The sequence below is a fragment of the Cyprinus carpio genome, chromosome B24 (genome assembly GCF_018340385.1).
Source record: "Cyprinus carpio isolate SPL01 chromosome B24, ASM1834038v1, whole genome shotgun sequence".
Lineage (NCBI taxonomy): Eukaryota > Metazoa > Chordata > Actinopteri > Cypriniformes > Cyprinidae > Cyprinus > Cyprinus carpio.
The window spans coordinates 13684694-13702482 of NC_056620.1; the positions used below are offsets into that span (position 1 = coordinate 13684694).

The following is a 17789-nucleotide window of genomic DNA, read 5'->3' on the forward strand; positions in this document are numbered from 1 at the left end:
GTCATCAGTTGTACTGCGATCTGCAAACATGTTATTAATGTTGTCGTATACTGATGACAACATACCATTAAAATGCTGTTTGCTAGAGGGGAAAAATTGGTTTTATTTTACTTTCTGACAATTAAGGGTTTATTTTAGAGTTATCATTTTCCCAAGCTCATCACTTTGCCTCGAGAAGCGTGATATCAAAGGAAGTTTCAGATTAGCTTCTGAACAACTTCAGACACTGACGTGCCTCAGAACTTTTAGTTTTACAGCAATGTGACAGCCTATGACAGCCCATGACTGAGGCTGACAAAATGACAAAAGACACGCTGCACTTTTCTTTAAGAGTTACAGCTGTTGCTTAATTACTTGAAGTTCATCAAAGGTTTTTGAGGAGGATTTTAACTTACCCTCATGTTGATCAGAGAAGTGTCTGAAGTAATTTGGACAGGGAATAACCACATGTTCCCCAACTTTGGCTGATGGCCAGCAAGCAATAATATCCCACATCCCTTTGCAGCCTGGGAAAAGAATAAAGAACAATGCTTAGCATTAAACCAATATTATATAACTCAGTATAACCCTCTATGTTGTACAAAAGCATAAAACATCATTAGGATTAGAGTACAACAATATCTTAAGGCCACTATTAACTTCTTTTATTTTATTAATTATATATATATACAGTGGTGGCCAAAATTGTTAGAACACCTGACAGATCTGAAAATACTGACCTTTTTTGCCTCAAAAACATGTTTCCATTTCATAATGTTCATGAAACATTGCTCTGAGCACAAAAAAATATCAAATGAAGTGAGTTGACTCTTTTTATCCACTTTTAACGTTAATATTTGGTATGTCCATCTTTTGCAGCAATTACACCAGCACATCTCTCTGGCATAGTGTCAATATACAGTATTTCTTCAGAACTTCAACACAACTAGATCCTAGTGAACTGGCAAATTACAGACCCATTTCAAATCTTCCATTTATGTCTAAAATTTTAGAAAAAGTTGTGTCTGCTCAATTGTGCTCCTTCCTGCAAAAAAAATGATCTCTATGAAGAATTTCAGTCGGGTTTCAGACCCCATCATAGCACAGAAACTGCACTTGTTAAAATTACAAATGACTTGCTTCTTGCATCAGACCAAGGCTGCATCTCATTGCTAGTTTTACTTGATCTTAGTGCTGCGTTCGACACCATAGATCATGACATACTCATAGATAGATTACAAAATTATACAGGTATCCAAGGGCAGGCTTTAAGATGGTTTAGATCCTAACTCTCCGATCACTACCACTTTGTTTATTTAAATGGGGAGTCATCTCATTTATCACCAGTAAAACATGGAGTGCCACAAGGATCTGTCCTAGGTCCTCTGCTATTTTCAATATACATGTTGCCCCTTGGTAATATCATTAGAAAATACAGAATTAGTTTCCACTGTTATGCTGCTGATGATACTCAACTATATATCTCAACAAGACCAGATGAAACTTCTAAATTATCTAAGCTAACAGAGTGTGTTAAAAATGTAAAAGATTGGATGACGAATAATTTTCTCCTATTAAATTCAGATAAGACAGAGATATAACTTATTGGGCCAAAAAACATTACACAGAATCTCGTAGATTACAATTTGCAATTAGACGGATGTACTGTTACTTCCTCTACTGTCAAAAATCTGGGTGTTATATTAGACAGTAACGTGTCTTTTGAAAATCATATTTCCCATGTTACAAAAACAGCATTCTTCCATCTTAGAAACATTGCCAAGCTACGAAACATGTTACCTGTTTTTGATGCAGAAAAGCTAGTTCATGCATTCATTACCTCTAGACTGGACTATTGTAATGCACTGCTAGGTGGTTGTCCTGCATCCTCAATAAACAAGCTACAGGTAGTCCAAAATGCAGCGGCTAGAGTCCTTACCAGGTCAAGAAAATATGATCATATTACCCCAATACTACAGTCTCTGCACTGGCTACCTATTAAGTTCCGTATCAGTTACAAAATATTATTACTTACTTATAAGGCCCTTAATGGTTTAGCTCCTGCGTACCTAACTAGTCTTCTACCAAGCTACAATCCATCACGCTCCCTAAGGTCACAAAACGCTGGACTTTTGATAGTACCTAGGATAGCAAAGTCCACTAAAGGAGGTAGAGCTTTTTCGCATTTGGCTCCCAAACTCTGGAATAGCCTTCCTCATAATGTTCAGGTTCAGACACACTTTGTTTAAATCTAGATTAAAAACACACCTCTTTGGCCAAGCATTCAAATAATGCATCTCATAATTTTGGACTGCAGTTATATCTGTTCAAATGCGCATTATTATTCTTTAGCTTGGGTTAAACTAATCAATTTTACTTGGCTAGAACAGCAGCTACGGTAATTATGTCTCTATTTGTTTCTCTGTTTTGCCATGGGATTTACATCCCGTGATAACTAGGATTTACACAAGCTTCAGTCTGGATCCAGAACACCTGAGAAGAGATGATGCCAGCCCCTCAGAGGACCTCAGATGATGCTAACCCAGAGACAGCATACAGAACTACCACATTTTGCTATAAGTTTGATTGCATAATTGCTGTTAATAGTGTTAATCGTCTGTTTGTTTACGTCTTTTATTGATTTTTCTGAACATTTCTGCCGTATGCATATAAACTGACAGTCACCACTGATAAGCTACTCCTAATTGTAGAATATATCGTAGAAACTTAATTTTCTGTAAAGTTGCTTTGCAATGATTTGTATCGTAAAAAGCGCTATACAAATAAACTTGAATTGAATTGATGTTATCCCATGCCTTCTGTAACTAAACCCAAAGGCTTTCCTCTGAATACACAATAGATTTGTCCATTTCATTTTCCAACTTGCCCCAAATTTGCTCGATGGCTTTGTAGTCTGGACTTTGAGGGGCCAGTCCATCATTTTCAATGTTCCAGCAGATTCCTTCCATCGCAGGTTCTGGCAATAGTTTGTTTTATGGGTATTGTAAATGCCAATTCAACAAAAACAACTGAAACCTTTTAAATATGCTAAGTTTTCTAACAATTTTGAGAACAAATTATTAGAACACTAGTATTATCAGCAGGTATAAAATGGTTTTAAGTCTATCTTTTTCTGTAGTGTGTCATTAGGAAATATCAGTTTAGATATCCAAACATTCATTTTGCAATTAATTGTAATAATCCAGTAAGTTTTTTTTTGTTTTTTGTTTTTTTGCAGAAGGAGTCTAACAACATCCAGTGCTCCACACAGAGATCTGATCTAATCATCATCCAGTCTGTCTGGAATGATTTGAAAGAAACAGAACAAACTGAGACATCTCCAAGATGCTTCAAGAAACCTACCTGCAAAGCTACCTGAAAAACTACACACAACAGCAAAAAATATAAAAACACACTAAAACAAAAAATATAAATCACCAAATGTTGATTTAATTTAGTTAATAGAAGTTAATTGATAAAGAAAATCTATTTATTTATCATTTTTGACAGCATCCTCATTTTTACACAAGTGCCTAAAACTTTAAACAGTACTGTGGCTTTGCAGGTAGGTTTCTTGAAGCATTTTGGAGACGTTGCCACAGTTCTTCTGGATTTAGTCTGTCTGAGTTTGTTCTGTTTCTTCATGTCATTCCAGACAGACTGAATGATGATTAGATCAGATCTCTGTGTGAAGCACTGGCTGTTGTCAGACTTCTTGTGCAAACAAAAAATCTCACTGGATTCTTACAATTAATGACAAAATGAATGTTTGGAGATATAAACTGATATTTCCTACTGACACACTACAGCAAAAGATAGAAATAACTGACTTAAAACCAATTTTTTAGCTGGTGAAAATACTAGTGTTCTAACAATTTTGGCCATGACTGTGTAATGATTAATTCATGCATTTGAGCATGAAAATTAAAATTTAATGTAGCAAATAATTGAAAAGAACATAATTTTGCATTTTATATATATATATATATATATATATATATATATATATATATATATATATATATATATATATATATATATATATATATATATATGTATATGTACTGTATATTTTTATATTTTTACTTTTTTGTGATTTTCTTGTACAAAAACTGTATACATATGTATTCCAGCATTTATTTGCTACATTAAAGTGTTATTTTCATGCACAAAACACTGATTAATTATTATACAGAGAGATGCCTCCAATGGGCCAAATACTAATTTGACAGCACTAACTTCCTGCAAAAAAATTATACAAATGTGTCATTGGTTCATTTCCCTAGTGTTTTCATTAGTCTACACTGTCTAAATTTAACTGGGGTTTATTTAAAAGTAACATGAGGGCTCTAAAACTCCCACTTCCCTCATCCTTCAGTTGGACACCTGTGAGTACAATAAACTGAGATATGGTATCAGCTTATTGCTTTACCCGTAATATTTTGAATATTTACGATGCTCCTCATGGCCCCAGAATGCATCTGTCTGATTCATGAGGCGAGGTGAGTCGGCTCTTGACTGTGAATGTGGAGAACTGACAGCTAGTTTATCTTATTCATCCTCTCCTAGCTACAGAGGAATGTTCCAGAGGCAAGTGGCCTGTTTAAAAATCCACCTCATTCAGACACTTGGTATATGGATGTGAGAATGGGTCAGCACACAGACTGTAGACATGTAAATTCAATCATCACAGGATTGCGGTTTAAATTGAAATCAGATAAAGTCCGGCTGCTGAAAGCTCTTTATGGTTGAACACACTGACTAGGGAACTCTGAAAGGAAAATTAACTATAGATGCCTTGACTACTAATACTGAACTAAATCCACAGTCAGCGGTTGGATAAAAAAACAGTACAGGTTAGCTCTAACGGTTTAGTTCAACTTCAAATGCAGTTGATGAATTGGACTGTTGTAAAAATGTTCAAAGAAAAAACATTTTACAAAACAAAAAAACTCATTTTCTTTGATGGATAAGGGAAGTGGTAATCTGTGTCTCAATGTTTAGACTGAGTGATTGAAGCTCAGGGAAGGCATGTGATTGCATCCTGATGTTCATGAAACCTATCTTAAAGGAGTTTGGCAGTGCATATGGAGGCATTTTCACCTAAAATATGGGGCAAGGGAAGAGTAATTTTTACTATAGGATGCATTGGTCTTGCAAAGTGCCCTCCTTGACCATTATACAACCCAAAGAAAGGTTCATCCCACTTAATGTCTTCCAAAACATGGTTGCCAATACACTATAGCTCATCTACCAGTGTGTAACAGTTACCTACAGATGGGTTGTGGGTTGAAGGCATCTTATTTCCCAAATATGAACTCTTACAGGTGTAGATCTTGCTTTAGTTTACAGTACACTGTGTATGTTTGCTTTGTGGTTAGTGGATGACACCTATACTGTATACCATAAATTTCAGTTTTTCAGAGCTCACAATGTAAAAATTCTGATGCAGTTCGGTGGTAATGTTTAATGCTGGATTTTTGCACCATGCTCAACATTACACTAAATTCATGCTGTTGTTACTTTCATGTTATTCAACATTCTACACGTCGAGACAGAATCCATTTCTGTCTACAATAACTACCAAAAAGTCCCAGCAGACCTTTAAAGATGTATATAGATTGTTTAAAAATTCCCTCTAGATTCATTAGCTTCCAGGTTGCTTAAACCTTGAGAACCAGTCCTATCAATTAGTGCTGAAATGTTCTTTGTCTAAGAAAAATCTAAAATCCACAGCTTTATTATTTTATTTTGTAGCTCAACTGGTGCTAGCAACACCAAGGTCATTGATTTCAATCCACAACCATGAATGCACAGTAAATCACTTTGGATAAAAGTGTCTGCCAAGTGTACAAATAGCAATGTAAACTATTGATTAAAAGTTTGGGGTTAGCAAGAAAAGAATAATACTTTTATTCAGCAAAGCTGGATTAAATTTATCAAAAGTGACATTAAAGACATCTAAATAAATTTTGTTCTTTTGAATTTTCTAATCATCAAAGACTCTTGGAAAAAGTCACATTTTCCACAAAAAAATTACATTGATAATTATAAGAAATATTTCTTGAGCAGCAAATCAGCATATTAGAATGATTGCCGAAGAAACCATTGAAGACTGGAGTAATGATGCTGAAAATTCAGCTTTGCCATCACAGGAATAAATTACATTTTAAAATGTATTAAAATACATGTATTATAATAAATTGTAATATTATTTCTGTCAGAATCTGTTCCATGTCTCGTGTTGTGTTTTCATCCCACATGTGCTCCAGTATAATGTTTATGCCCAAGTTTGGTTTTTCCTGTCCTTATGTTTATTTGTTCCTGGTGTTCCTTGTTTAGTTCATTTGATTCCAGCTGTGTTTAATTAGTTACTGTGTATTTAATGTGTGTTCTGCCCTTCATTTCCCATCTGCTGTGAAATGTCATTTCGTGTTCTGTGTTTCCCATGTTTCTGTGATCCCCGCTTTGTTTTTATTAAAGTCTTTGGGGTTTTGTCTTACTTCTTGTCTCCTCGCTCCTTGCTCCCCTTGTGAAACGTGAAAATTTCACAGTTTTACTGTTTTAGTTTTGATCAAATAAATGCTGCCTTGGTGAACATCAGAAACTTATTTTCCTAGAAATGGTACTGAAGTACTACTGAACTGCTCTGTGTTGACTTGTAAGGGTGTTGTCTAGGGCTTTGTTAAGAGGTTGCTACGCTATTCTGGGTGGTTATTGAGGTGTTTTGGGTGGTTTCTAGAGAGCTGTTCTTAACTTGTAGTTTACTAACATAGATGATTTCTGGTTTCTGGTCCAGCCTCAACGGTCCGTTCCAATCCAAACAGACATCTGAGATACGAAAAGCCTAGTTAAATCACATCAAAAGACACTAAAAAACTAAACTAAAAAATAGTTTTTTAAACTCTCAAGTCTATCTTAGAACAATACACATGGACGCTACAGGGCTTTCATTTCAAACAGTTGCATGAAATGCTTGTGGGCACAACAGATCCTTTCATTCATCCCACTCTCTATCCATGATGGGGGTCTGACTTTTACAGCTGCCTTCTACTTTCATGCCTGATTGCCAGTTCACCTCGTCAACCTGAAGAGTGAGTCAGCGGAGGATAACCTACTTCATACCTCAAAGGAGCTTCTGCATAATTGTAGATATCTATGTGTGCTGCAGTGGTCCCTCGACCCTTTGCTGAAAATCTGAAGTAATCAGCTAGGCTGATGAATCAGTATTTTGTCAGAATGCTTGCGGTCTCATCAGCATGTGCATGATACATCTCATTGATGAGGATGATGGTAATCAGCCTTTGAAAACAATGATTTCTTTTTTCATATTTTCATATTCAAACCATTGCATGGATGAAGCATTTGCATTTTGTTTTTTATTAATATTTGTATTTACTTTTCATATATATATATATATATATATATATATATACATTTTTCTTTCTTTTTTGGGCGGTGGGCAAAGCTGAATTTTCAACCGCTGTTACTCCAGTCTTCAGTGTCACAAGATCCTTCAAAAATCATTCTGATATGCTGATTTGGTGCTATTATGATCAATGTTAAGCATATTCTGCTTAATGTTGTTGTGGAAACCGTAGTACATTTTTATAGAAAGTGTCAGTATTTGTTTGAAATGCATAATTTTGTTACACTGCAAATCCCTTTTTTTTTTTAATTTAATGCATCCATGCTGAATAAAAGTATAGATTTATTTAAATATAACAGAATTCTTTATGTATACAAATATATACTGTTTTTTATATACTGTACACACAAATTTTCACTGCTCTGTATTTTTCACCACATATCAAGTTTAGTGTTATATTTAACAGCATTCAGTAATGTATTTTTTTCTTGTTACTATAAAACTGCACTTTACTAGATCTACTAGATTTTTTTCAACACAGTCTAGATATGAATGTAAGTGCTTTTTTTTGGCCTTTTTTCAGCACCACATATTAGCTCTCTGTGATCTACAATTACATTTTTTTTCCCAACAATGCAAAATTGTTTATTGACTGTGAAAATGGCACAAAGCAACGTTGTTTTGTGAATATCACCTGATGTGACGTTTCCTGCTGTTTTATTCTCGCACCTCGCTTTTGCCAGCTCAATCTCATTTACCACGTCACACATCTGAACAGCACCAACCTGCAAAAGAGACAGAGAGAGAGAACATTTCAGTTGTTCAACCACAGCGCAACCTTCAAAGCTTCAATCTCTTTCGTCTCAGTGATTCACCACAATATTATTCTCAGGATAGTCTATTACTTTAAGGTGTCAGCTTTCATCTTGTAAGGCTTTCATTTCATATGCATATTTATGGATTGTAGCGAAGCCTCATGGGGGCTTATTTTGGCTAAATATTTACAGTGAAGACCTACTGGGAATTAGATCAACCACTGCTTGAAAAAACTAAACTACTTATCAGATTTTAGCTTGCCATACACCATTTATATCGACAGTCCAATGTACGTCTATATGCTAGCGGCACACGGAGAAAAGACCATCGTTGCTCTGTGGAGATGATATCATGCCTTTAGGGGAGAAAAGGCGTGTGGGGCCAGTGAGTAATCGTTGGATTGCTCACTGATGTCCACTGCTGATGACAAATTCATGCTGACAGTCAGTGGCAGACAGCCTGCAGGTCAATAAGAACGTGAAAGTCCAACGAACAGCTTGAGAAGGTCAATGAAGACAGCCCTGGGAAAGAGTGGTGTAATGGACAGGGCTGACTGAATCCCTGTAGTGTTAATAATGCTGTATGTGTGTGGGTGTTTGTGGCATGGTCTTTGGGTGTGTAGTGTTTATTGTCTTGAGTTAGCATCTGAGCGTGCTTTTGTTTGATATGTTTGTGCGTGGGCCTGCATTTGTGTGTGTGTGGGTACAAGTGTGTCTGTGCATTTCAATGTGAGAGACCTGAGATCAGCGACTTAGAACAACAGGTTAGTGAGAAAAGGAAAGGGTTTGATTTACTTCTGCTGGGTTCAGTACTAGCTGAGCACTACTGCCACTGACATGAATACTAGCCAAGTTTTCTCCATGTATTATAGGCCTTGTTGGGCCAAATCACACTTGAGCATGGACTGAAGCACTGAAAACATTAATAAAATAAACACTCCAGTCAATGCCTTCATTACTAGTTGATGGTGAGAAAAGAAGTGTGGTGTTGAAAAAAATAAAAATAAATAAATAAATAACTGTTTTCTATTTTAATATATTTTAAAATGTAATTTATTTCAGTAATGGCAAAACTAGATTTTCAGCAGCCATTGCTCCCAGTCTTCAGTGTCACGTGATCCTTCAGAAAGCATTCTAATATGCTGATTTATTCTTCTTCTGTGGGGAGACATTTTTTTTTTTAGGATTTTTTGATGAATAATATATATATATATATATATATATATATATTTAGGATTTTTTGATGAATAGAAAATTCAAAAGTATATATATATATATTGTGGGGAGACATTTTTTTTCAGGATTTTTTGATGAATAGAAAATTCAAAAGTGCAGCATTTATTTGAAATATAAAAATTGTGTAATACTGTCACTTTCAACCATTTAATGCAATCACCCGGTTGACCCAGTTCTTGATGTGCTATCAGAAAGGTGTGCAGATGCGCTCTCTTCATAAAAGCACTGAGACATGGCGACATCAAAAGAAACACACCAAACTAACAAAACACTTTAAAGACAATAAATGAAAGAGTTCAAGCAGGTAAGTTTCATTGTGTTTGCCATACATTGATTTATTTGTGGCGGCCCGCCACAAATTGATTTTCCAAAAGGCTTTGACTTCGTTGAATAAAAATGAGCACTGCACATGTCAAAGTCGAAACCCGGTGCGGGTGTTTTTATATCACTGTATTTCTGAAGGAAAGTGACTGTCTTCTGAAAATTATGGATGTAATTTTCATTTCATCTTGCCTGTAAAGCCTGAGCAGCGTTTGTGGGCGCAGGCTCAGCGCTTATTTGATTACAGCCGTTACCGGAGAAACCTCTATCACTTCCGTTCTACAAGTGCCTCATGCTGGCAATGCTGTGGAAAACACCATGAGTATTATTAAACATTTTAATTTGAATGTTGGATTAAAATGAACGCTGTTATTAGAGTAATTAATCATTGGTATAAGCACGGCTAACGCTAATATTATGAGGATTAGAATGAAGTTTCTTTATTAACTATTTAATTCTCCTATAACTTTTATTAGGGTAAAAAAACTGGATGACATGATGATATTTACTACTTTTACACACCAGAGGCTTTTAAATTAATTGTGAATCTAAAATATGTGTGTTAGAGAATGTACAAATGGTTAACAGTGTGTCATATCAGTCAGAAAAGCAGTACTGGGCTTTTTTTCTGGGCTTTTTATTTTTAGCTAACTTAGTTGTTCTTGGCTTTAAAATTCAAAAGCCCTTTAAAATTAAATATGTACACAGTTTGGGTTAAATGAAAGTATAGTCAAAATTAGCAGGTTTTTGTGTTTTGCTTTGGTACTGAAATTGGTACCGAGAAGCGCAGATTTTTAATGGTATTGGTACCGAATACTGAAATTTTTGTACCGTGACAACACTAATCAGAATAAAAAGATTTGTAGAACAGTCATAAAAATAAACTTCAAACAACAAAAAATGTAAATAAATTGTAAGATTACATTATTTTTATTTATTTTTTTAAATCTGTATAATTGATTTGCATTGTTTTTATAGGTTTTCATTGTATGGGTCCATGAATAGCATAAAACTATATATGAAAAGTTTGGTTCCAAAACGCAATAAATCCATTTTGATTAATTTGAGTGAAAATGTGTTTTCTTTACCAAGAAAGTGGTACTATTTTCTGTTTCAAACTTTCACATAGCATATTTAGGTAATAATGACATTACAAATTCAAATCAAGGTTTTGATTTTCAAAGATTTATTATAAAATTTTATATTTTTTTCCCCAAAATGCAATAAATCCATGATACTTTTTTTCTCTCAAAATGCAATAAATCCATTGAATCAATATGAAAGTTATTTTTTTATATTGAAACTGATGAAAATACACAACATAGTAAGTTGATCCACATATGAAAGCAGACCTCTGAACTTGGTCAATATTAATCTTATATACAGGCACTGGACTAAAAATACAGGTGCTGGTCATACTGTATAATTAGAATATCATCAAAAAGTTGATTTATTTCACTAATTCCATTCAAAAAGTGAAACTTGTATATTATATTCATTCATTACACACAGACTGATATATTTCAAATGTTTATTTCTTTTAATTTTGATGATTATAACTGACAACTAAGGAAAATCCCAAATTCAGTATCTCAGAAAATTAGAATATTACTTAAGACCAATACAAAGAAAGGATTTTTAGAAATCTGAAAACAAAAATTGAAAAGTATAAACATGAAAAGTATGAGCATGTACAGCACTCAGTACTTATTTGGGGTTCCTTTTGCCTGAATTACTGCAGCAGTGCGGCGTGGCATGGAGTCGATCAGTCTGTGGCACTGCTCAGGTGTTATGAGAGCCCAGGTTGCTCTGATAGCGGCATTCAGCTCTTCTGCATTCTTGGGTCTGGCATATCGCATCTTCCTCTTCACAATACCCCATAGATTTTCTATGGGGTTAAGATCAGGCGAGTTTGCTGGCCAATTAAGAACAGGGTCCTTAAACCAGGTACTGGTAGCTTTGGCACTGTGTGCAGGTGCCAAGTCCTGTTAGAAAATTAAATCTGCATCTCCATAAAGTTGGTCAGCAGCAGGAAGCATGAAGTGCTCTACGACTTCCTGGTATACAGCTGCGTTGGCCTTGGACCTCAGAAAACACAGTGGACCAACACCGGCAGATGACATGGCACCCCAAACCATGGAAACTTTACACTGGACCTCAAGCAATGTGGATTGTGTGCCTCTCCTCTCTTCCTCCAGACTCTGGGACCCTGATTTCCAAAGGAAATGCAAAATTTACTTTCATCAGAGAACATAACTTTGGACCACTCAGCAGCAGTCCAGTCCTTTTTGTCTTTAGCCCATTCTGACGCTGGCTTGACATAAGGAATGCGACAGCTGAAACCCATGTCTTGTATACGTCTGTGCGAAGTGGTTCTTGAAGCACTGACTCCAGCTGCAGTCCACTCTTTGTGAATCTCCCCCACATTTTTGAATGGGTTTTGTTTTACAATCTTCTCCAGGGTGCGGTTATCCCTATTCCTTTTACACTTTTTTTCTACCACATCTTTTCCTTCCCTTCGCCTCTCTATTAATGTGCTTGGACACAGAGCTCTGTGAACAGCCAGCCTTTTTTGCAATGACCTTTTGTGTCTTGCCCTCCTTGTGCAAGGTGTCAGTGGTCGTCTTTTGGACAACTGTCAAGTCAGCAGTCTTCCCCATGATTGTGTAGCCTACAGAACTAGACTGAGAGACCATTTAAAGGCCTTTGCACATGTTTTTTGAGTTAATTAGCTTATGAGAGTGTGGCACCAGGTGTCTTCAATATTGAACCTTTTCACAATATTCTAATTTTCTGAGATACTGAATTTGGGATTTTCCTTAGTTGTCAGTTATAATCATCAAAATTTAAAGAAATAAAAATTTGAAATATATCAGTCTGAATATAATATACAAGTTTCACTTTTTGAATGGAATTAGTGAAATAAATCAACTTTTTGATGATATTCTAATTATATGACCAGCACCTGTACATCCATCAATCATCGCTTCCAAAATGAATTCAACGGGTCATCTTGTTAATGCTATAAATTAATTACAGCAATAAAATAAAATTTAATCATGAACAAGAACATGAACAACAATATCACATTAGACCACAGAAATTCCAAAATGACATTTCCCTTACATTCAACTTCCAAAAGTGCATTCATCTTTGCCATTCTACATTCATTTAGTTGACTAGTGCTATATGCTGTATTAACAAAAACAAAAATGGCATTAATAAAAACACTAACACTGACAAGCTACGCAATATCGCGTTCGTAATCGAATGCGATTCATCTAATGAACGCGATATAGCATAGCTTGTCAGTGATCTACGGCTCTGTGTATAAAATGTATCTGAATAATTTCCATCTGAAAGCATGTGAATGAGATTTACCGGTCCGGTACTATTAATCACATAACCGGCTTTACAGAAGAGATGTGGATGACAATCACATGCGCTTTATCGTGCAGCCCTTGTTTGTTGATCACAAAGTAGATGAGGAAAACTAGGATGCCGGTTGTATTCAAAGCGCCGCCATTAGTGTCTAGAGTGCGTGGAATGGTGCTCTGCGATTGGTTGAGAGGATATATCGCATTCTGCAATAAAGGGAGACTGGCGTTTGTCGCAGTTTGGAAAAACTTTTTTCACGTTTTGTTATGTTATGACATCCATAATTTTCAGAAGAGAGTCCACATCAATCTACACTCCATACACCATAATGGTAAATAAAAAACAGGTTTTTAACATATTTAAAAATGTATTAAAAAATAAAAAACTTAAATGATTCCATTGCATAAGTATTAATACCCTTATCAAGGACCGTTTAAATTTATCTAAGGAGCATTCATATTGTTTGTAGATGTTGCTACACTTCGAGTGAAGTTAACCTGTGGCAAATTCAGTTAAATGGGTATGATTTGGAAAGGCACACATGTCTTAGTAAAAGGTTTAACAGGTGATAATGTATATCAGAGCAAAAACCAAGCTCTGAGGTAAAAATAACTGCTGTAGAGCTCAGAAACTGGTTTGCGTGAAGCCACACATCTGGGGAAGAGTTTAGAAAAAAATTCTGCTTCAATGATGGGTAATCTCTGTTACCCTTAATGGAAGAAGATTGAAACAACCAGGACTCCTACTACAGCTGGCCTCCTGGCCAAACTGAGCTATTGATGGAGAAGGACTTTGGTTAGTGTGGTGACCAAGAACCTGATAGTCACTCTAGTTGAGCTCAATGATCATATGTGGATATCAAATCTACAGAAGGACAAACATCACTGCAACACTTCACCAATCTGGTCTTTATGGCATTGTGGCCAGACTCAATCCTCTTTTCAGTGGAGACACATGAAAACACACTTGTAATTTGCAAAAAAGCACTTGAAGGACCCTCAGACTCTGAGAAATAAGATTCTCTCTAGTCTGATGAACCTCAATTCCAAACATCATGTTTGAAGGAAACCAGCTCTGCTCATCACTTACAGAGTAGCATCCCAAAAGTAAAGTGTGCTGGTAGCAGCCTCATGCAGTGGGGCTGTTTTTCAGAGGCAGGGACTGAGGAACTTGTCAGAGTAGAAGAAAAGCTCAATGCACAAAAATATAGAGATAGCCTTAATGAAAACCCAGTCTTGAGCATTCAGAACCTCAGACTGGGCAGAAGGTTCACCTTCCAACAGGACAATGACCCTAAACACACAGCAAGAGTAGCTTATAGACAACTACAGTATGTGAATGTCCTTGAGTGGCCCAGCCACAGCCTGGGATTGAACCTAATCAAATATTTCTGGAAAAACCTGAAAATGTGCATCTGCCCCCATCCAACCTGACAGAGCTTGAGAGGTGAAGAGGTGAGGAGAAGAATGGCAGATAATTGCCAAATGCTGATGAGCAAAGCTTGTCAAATCATACCCAAGAATACTTTGAGGCTGTAAAGGTGCTTCAGATAAATTTTTAATTAAGGCTATGAATACTTATGCAATGTACTTATTTCAGTTCTTTTATTTTTAATAAATTCACGAAGTTGTGGCAATTCTGTTTTTGCTTTGTCAAAATTATGTATGGAGTGTAGATTGATGTGGGGAAATTAAGTAATTTAAAGCAGTTTAACATAAGGCAGCAACATAAATAATACTTTCACATAATACTTTCACATGGCAATATATATATATATATACAGGACATTTCAAAAGTATCAAAAATATATGATGAAGATATGAAGGATCTTTAACAAAAAATTGGAAAGGAAAGGAGGGGAAATGAGTCGAAGCTGATTTCATGGGCTCTTTCAGATATAGTCAAATTGGTATAGATGACCTGGCCATATGTCAAACAGTTTAAATAAAAATCCACAAAAAAATCCACTGTTTTAAAATATCTTGAAGAGAAGCTCTATAATGAAGTCTCCCTGCTCTGTGACACTGTCAATAATATTTAAATGATAGAGCTGCATTTTATGAAGAATGTTTAGTAGAAGAGCAGCAGAAATGATGCTGAAAATATAGGCGCTATTTTTACTCAGTTTCAGCTGTCACTCTCCGGTACTTTGGTGCATGGATAATAGGGTCAGCTCAGTGAGAGGCTGCTTCACTGCCATCATCAGTCATGCGTGCACCTATAATCCCCACCAGCAGAAGATTCCATCACACTTTTTATTGCATCATTTGGCCTTGTGTGGTTTAAAACACTGTAAAAGCAGGAGTGGAAGGAAAGAGTACAAAAAAAAAAAAAAACACTGACCAACAGTAGTTATCTTCAGTTAATAATTGCCTTCTTAGTCTAAAGTGTACTAGTCAAGGTTGGTCACATCATTTGGTTCCTGGAAAATCCACATTTACATTAGATACATTTGGAGCTTCTCCATCTGAGGACAAAAAAGCCATTTAGAGGTTGTTTACATTGATTTCCCTAAATTACAATAACAGTGTGCTATTCGTTGAATAATAAATATGCCAAATTTCCACTAATATTTCCTCTCAAAGTTACATCAGATAATGGAGGAGCATTCCTCCTTACTCTGCATTGGCGTACTCATCAGGTGCAGGGTCCAGGGTGTGTGAAAGAGACCCAATAAAGCAGCGGGTCAGGCATTGGGGTGATCGCTGATGCATTCCTGGCAAAGTGCGGACACTCAGCTTCACATATTTCTGTTTATGCTCAAATTATCTAAGAGAGTTCAACTATGTAAGTGGATTCCCTGCTGCAAAATACAGCTTAGGCTAGATTGCTGTGTTTTGGAGCATTATAGTGTGTCTAAATGGTCATTAGCTGGTCCAAGCCTTGTGTTTTTACACTTTTTTTTCTCAAACAGCTTATTTCAAGTAATATCAGCTCATAATCCACTTCTCATTGGATAAGTCTAGCCTACGCTGGTTTAAGATGGTCTAGCTGGTCTCCCAGCTTGGCCAAACATGTGTTTAGCTAGTTTAGTTGGTTGGCCAGCATCCCTCGAAAACCAATAAACAAGACCAGCTTTGGAGACTAGAAAACCACTCTGAGTACTTTAAGATGTTTCTTTTTTTCCAGCAATGGGGACAGACCTTAGTAACACTAAAGATGTCAGTCTGTGAAAGTGTCTCTGCAGGCAACACTTCTCTTTTAGCTTTGATAAAAGAGTATATTCTTCCTAAGAATCTTAAAACAGTCTTTATGGGCGGTATTGATCTATTTATTTAATATCAGCCGTGCAGTGGCATTTCAGAGAAAAAGACAGAAGGGCAAGGGTTTGTTCCTTAAAAAATGACCATGCGGTGACTCAGACCTAGACCTTGGCGACAGAACATCAACCACACAGCTTCTCATTTACACACCAAATGAGAAGCACACAAGGAAAAAAGTACTGCAATTTTAGAGATCAGATCAGATTAGAGACCTGGTTCACTGCATAATCAATTAAATTAAAAAATAAATAAATAAAAAAGAGTCTTAGGACTTTTTGCATGCATTAAATCTCTGAAAATTGTAAAGGTTCTTATTAATATTACAAAAATACATTAAAAATACATGCTATTTTTATTGAGGATAATCTGGTCTTTATTTGCATTAGTATTAGACAATCAAATTAATATGATATTCTTGATGTTGTATTGATTATGTAATCACCAATCAGTCATTATTAGATTAGTTAAAGCAACTAAAAATGCTGGTCAAAGATCCAATTTTCACCATTTACAAACCATTACCTATTAATTTTGCCTTAATAAACTCCTAATTAGCTGCTTTTTAATATTTTATAAGGTAGTTGTTAAGTTTAGGTATTGGGCATTGGTCATATGGAATATGGTGCTTTGTAAGCATTAATAAACAGCAAATATATAATAGGCATGTTAATAAGCGACTAGTTAATAGTGAGAATTAACTAGTTGACTCCTTGATTCTAATTGGTCAATTGTTGCATTCTACAGTTTAATATAAGTGACTAAACCGCATAATGGACAGATTTCTTACAATTTTTTTTTGCTCTTTCCTCTCATATCATTCTGTAGTTTCTCATAAATACAGTAATTCAATTCTAATTAAAGCTGCAAGCAGCGATGAACGGGCCCTCGCACCCGGGCTCACCGCCACCGGGTGGCTTTTGTAAAACAGCGAACAGCGAGAAATATGCGTTTAATGTGGTAAATATAAGAGGAATATGCCAAAGTCATTTATATGTGCCAATCTTCCTGCTGCCAGCTGGTGGCGCTATGACTATAACTGGATTTTGTCATGTAGATTTCTTCAGTCCAGCACTTTTATCAAGCATATGAAATTTAGTGCAGATTGAACATGGAATGTTTGAGTTAGTATAAAGTATGTTTTGTCCTATTGCCAACAGGTGGCGCTATGATTATAACTGAACATTGGCCTTTAGATATCTTCAGGCCATGACTCTTATCAAATATTTGAAGTTTGGTGCAGATTGGACATTACATGTTTAAGTTAGTGTAAAACAACCAATTTTCTGTTGTCAGCAGGTGGCGCTATGATTATAGTGGAATAATGACCTTCAGATGTGTTCAGGCCAAGACTCTTTTCGAACATGTGAAGTTTGGGGAAGATCGGACATCTTATGCCTGAGTTACAACAACTTCTATTCCCATGGCGAG

The 17789-nt window shown here is 35.9% G+C and overlaps 1 protein-coding gene across 1 annotated transcript in view; it reads right to left on the reverse strand.

Moving 5' to 3' along the window:
* vipr1b (vasoactive intestinal peptide receptor 1b) overlaps positions 1 to 17789 on the reverse strand; it is a 60508-nt gene that overhangs the window by 32476 nt on the left and 10243 nt on the right. The window contains exons 2-3 of the mRNA XM_042752014.1: positions 8043 to 8133; positions 396 to 506 (exon numbers count right to left, since the gene is read on the reverse strand). Coding sequence (XP_042607948.1) covers positions 396 to 506; positions 8043 to 8133 — 202 coding nt within the window. The remainder of the gene's footprint in view (positions 1 to 395; positions 507 to 8042; positions 8134 to 17789) is intronic.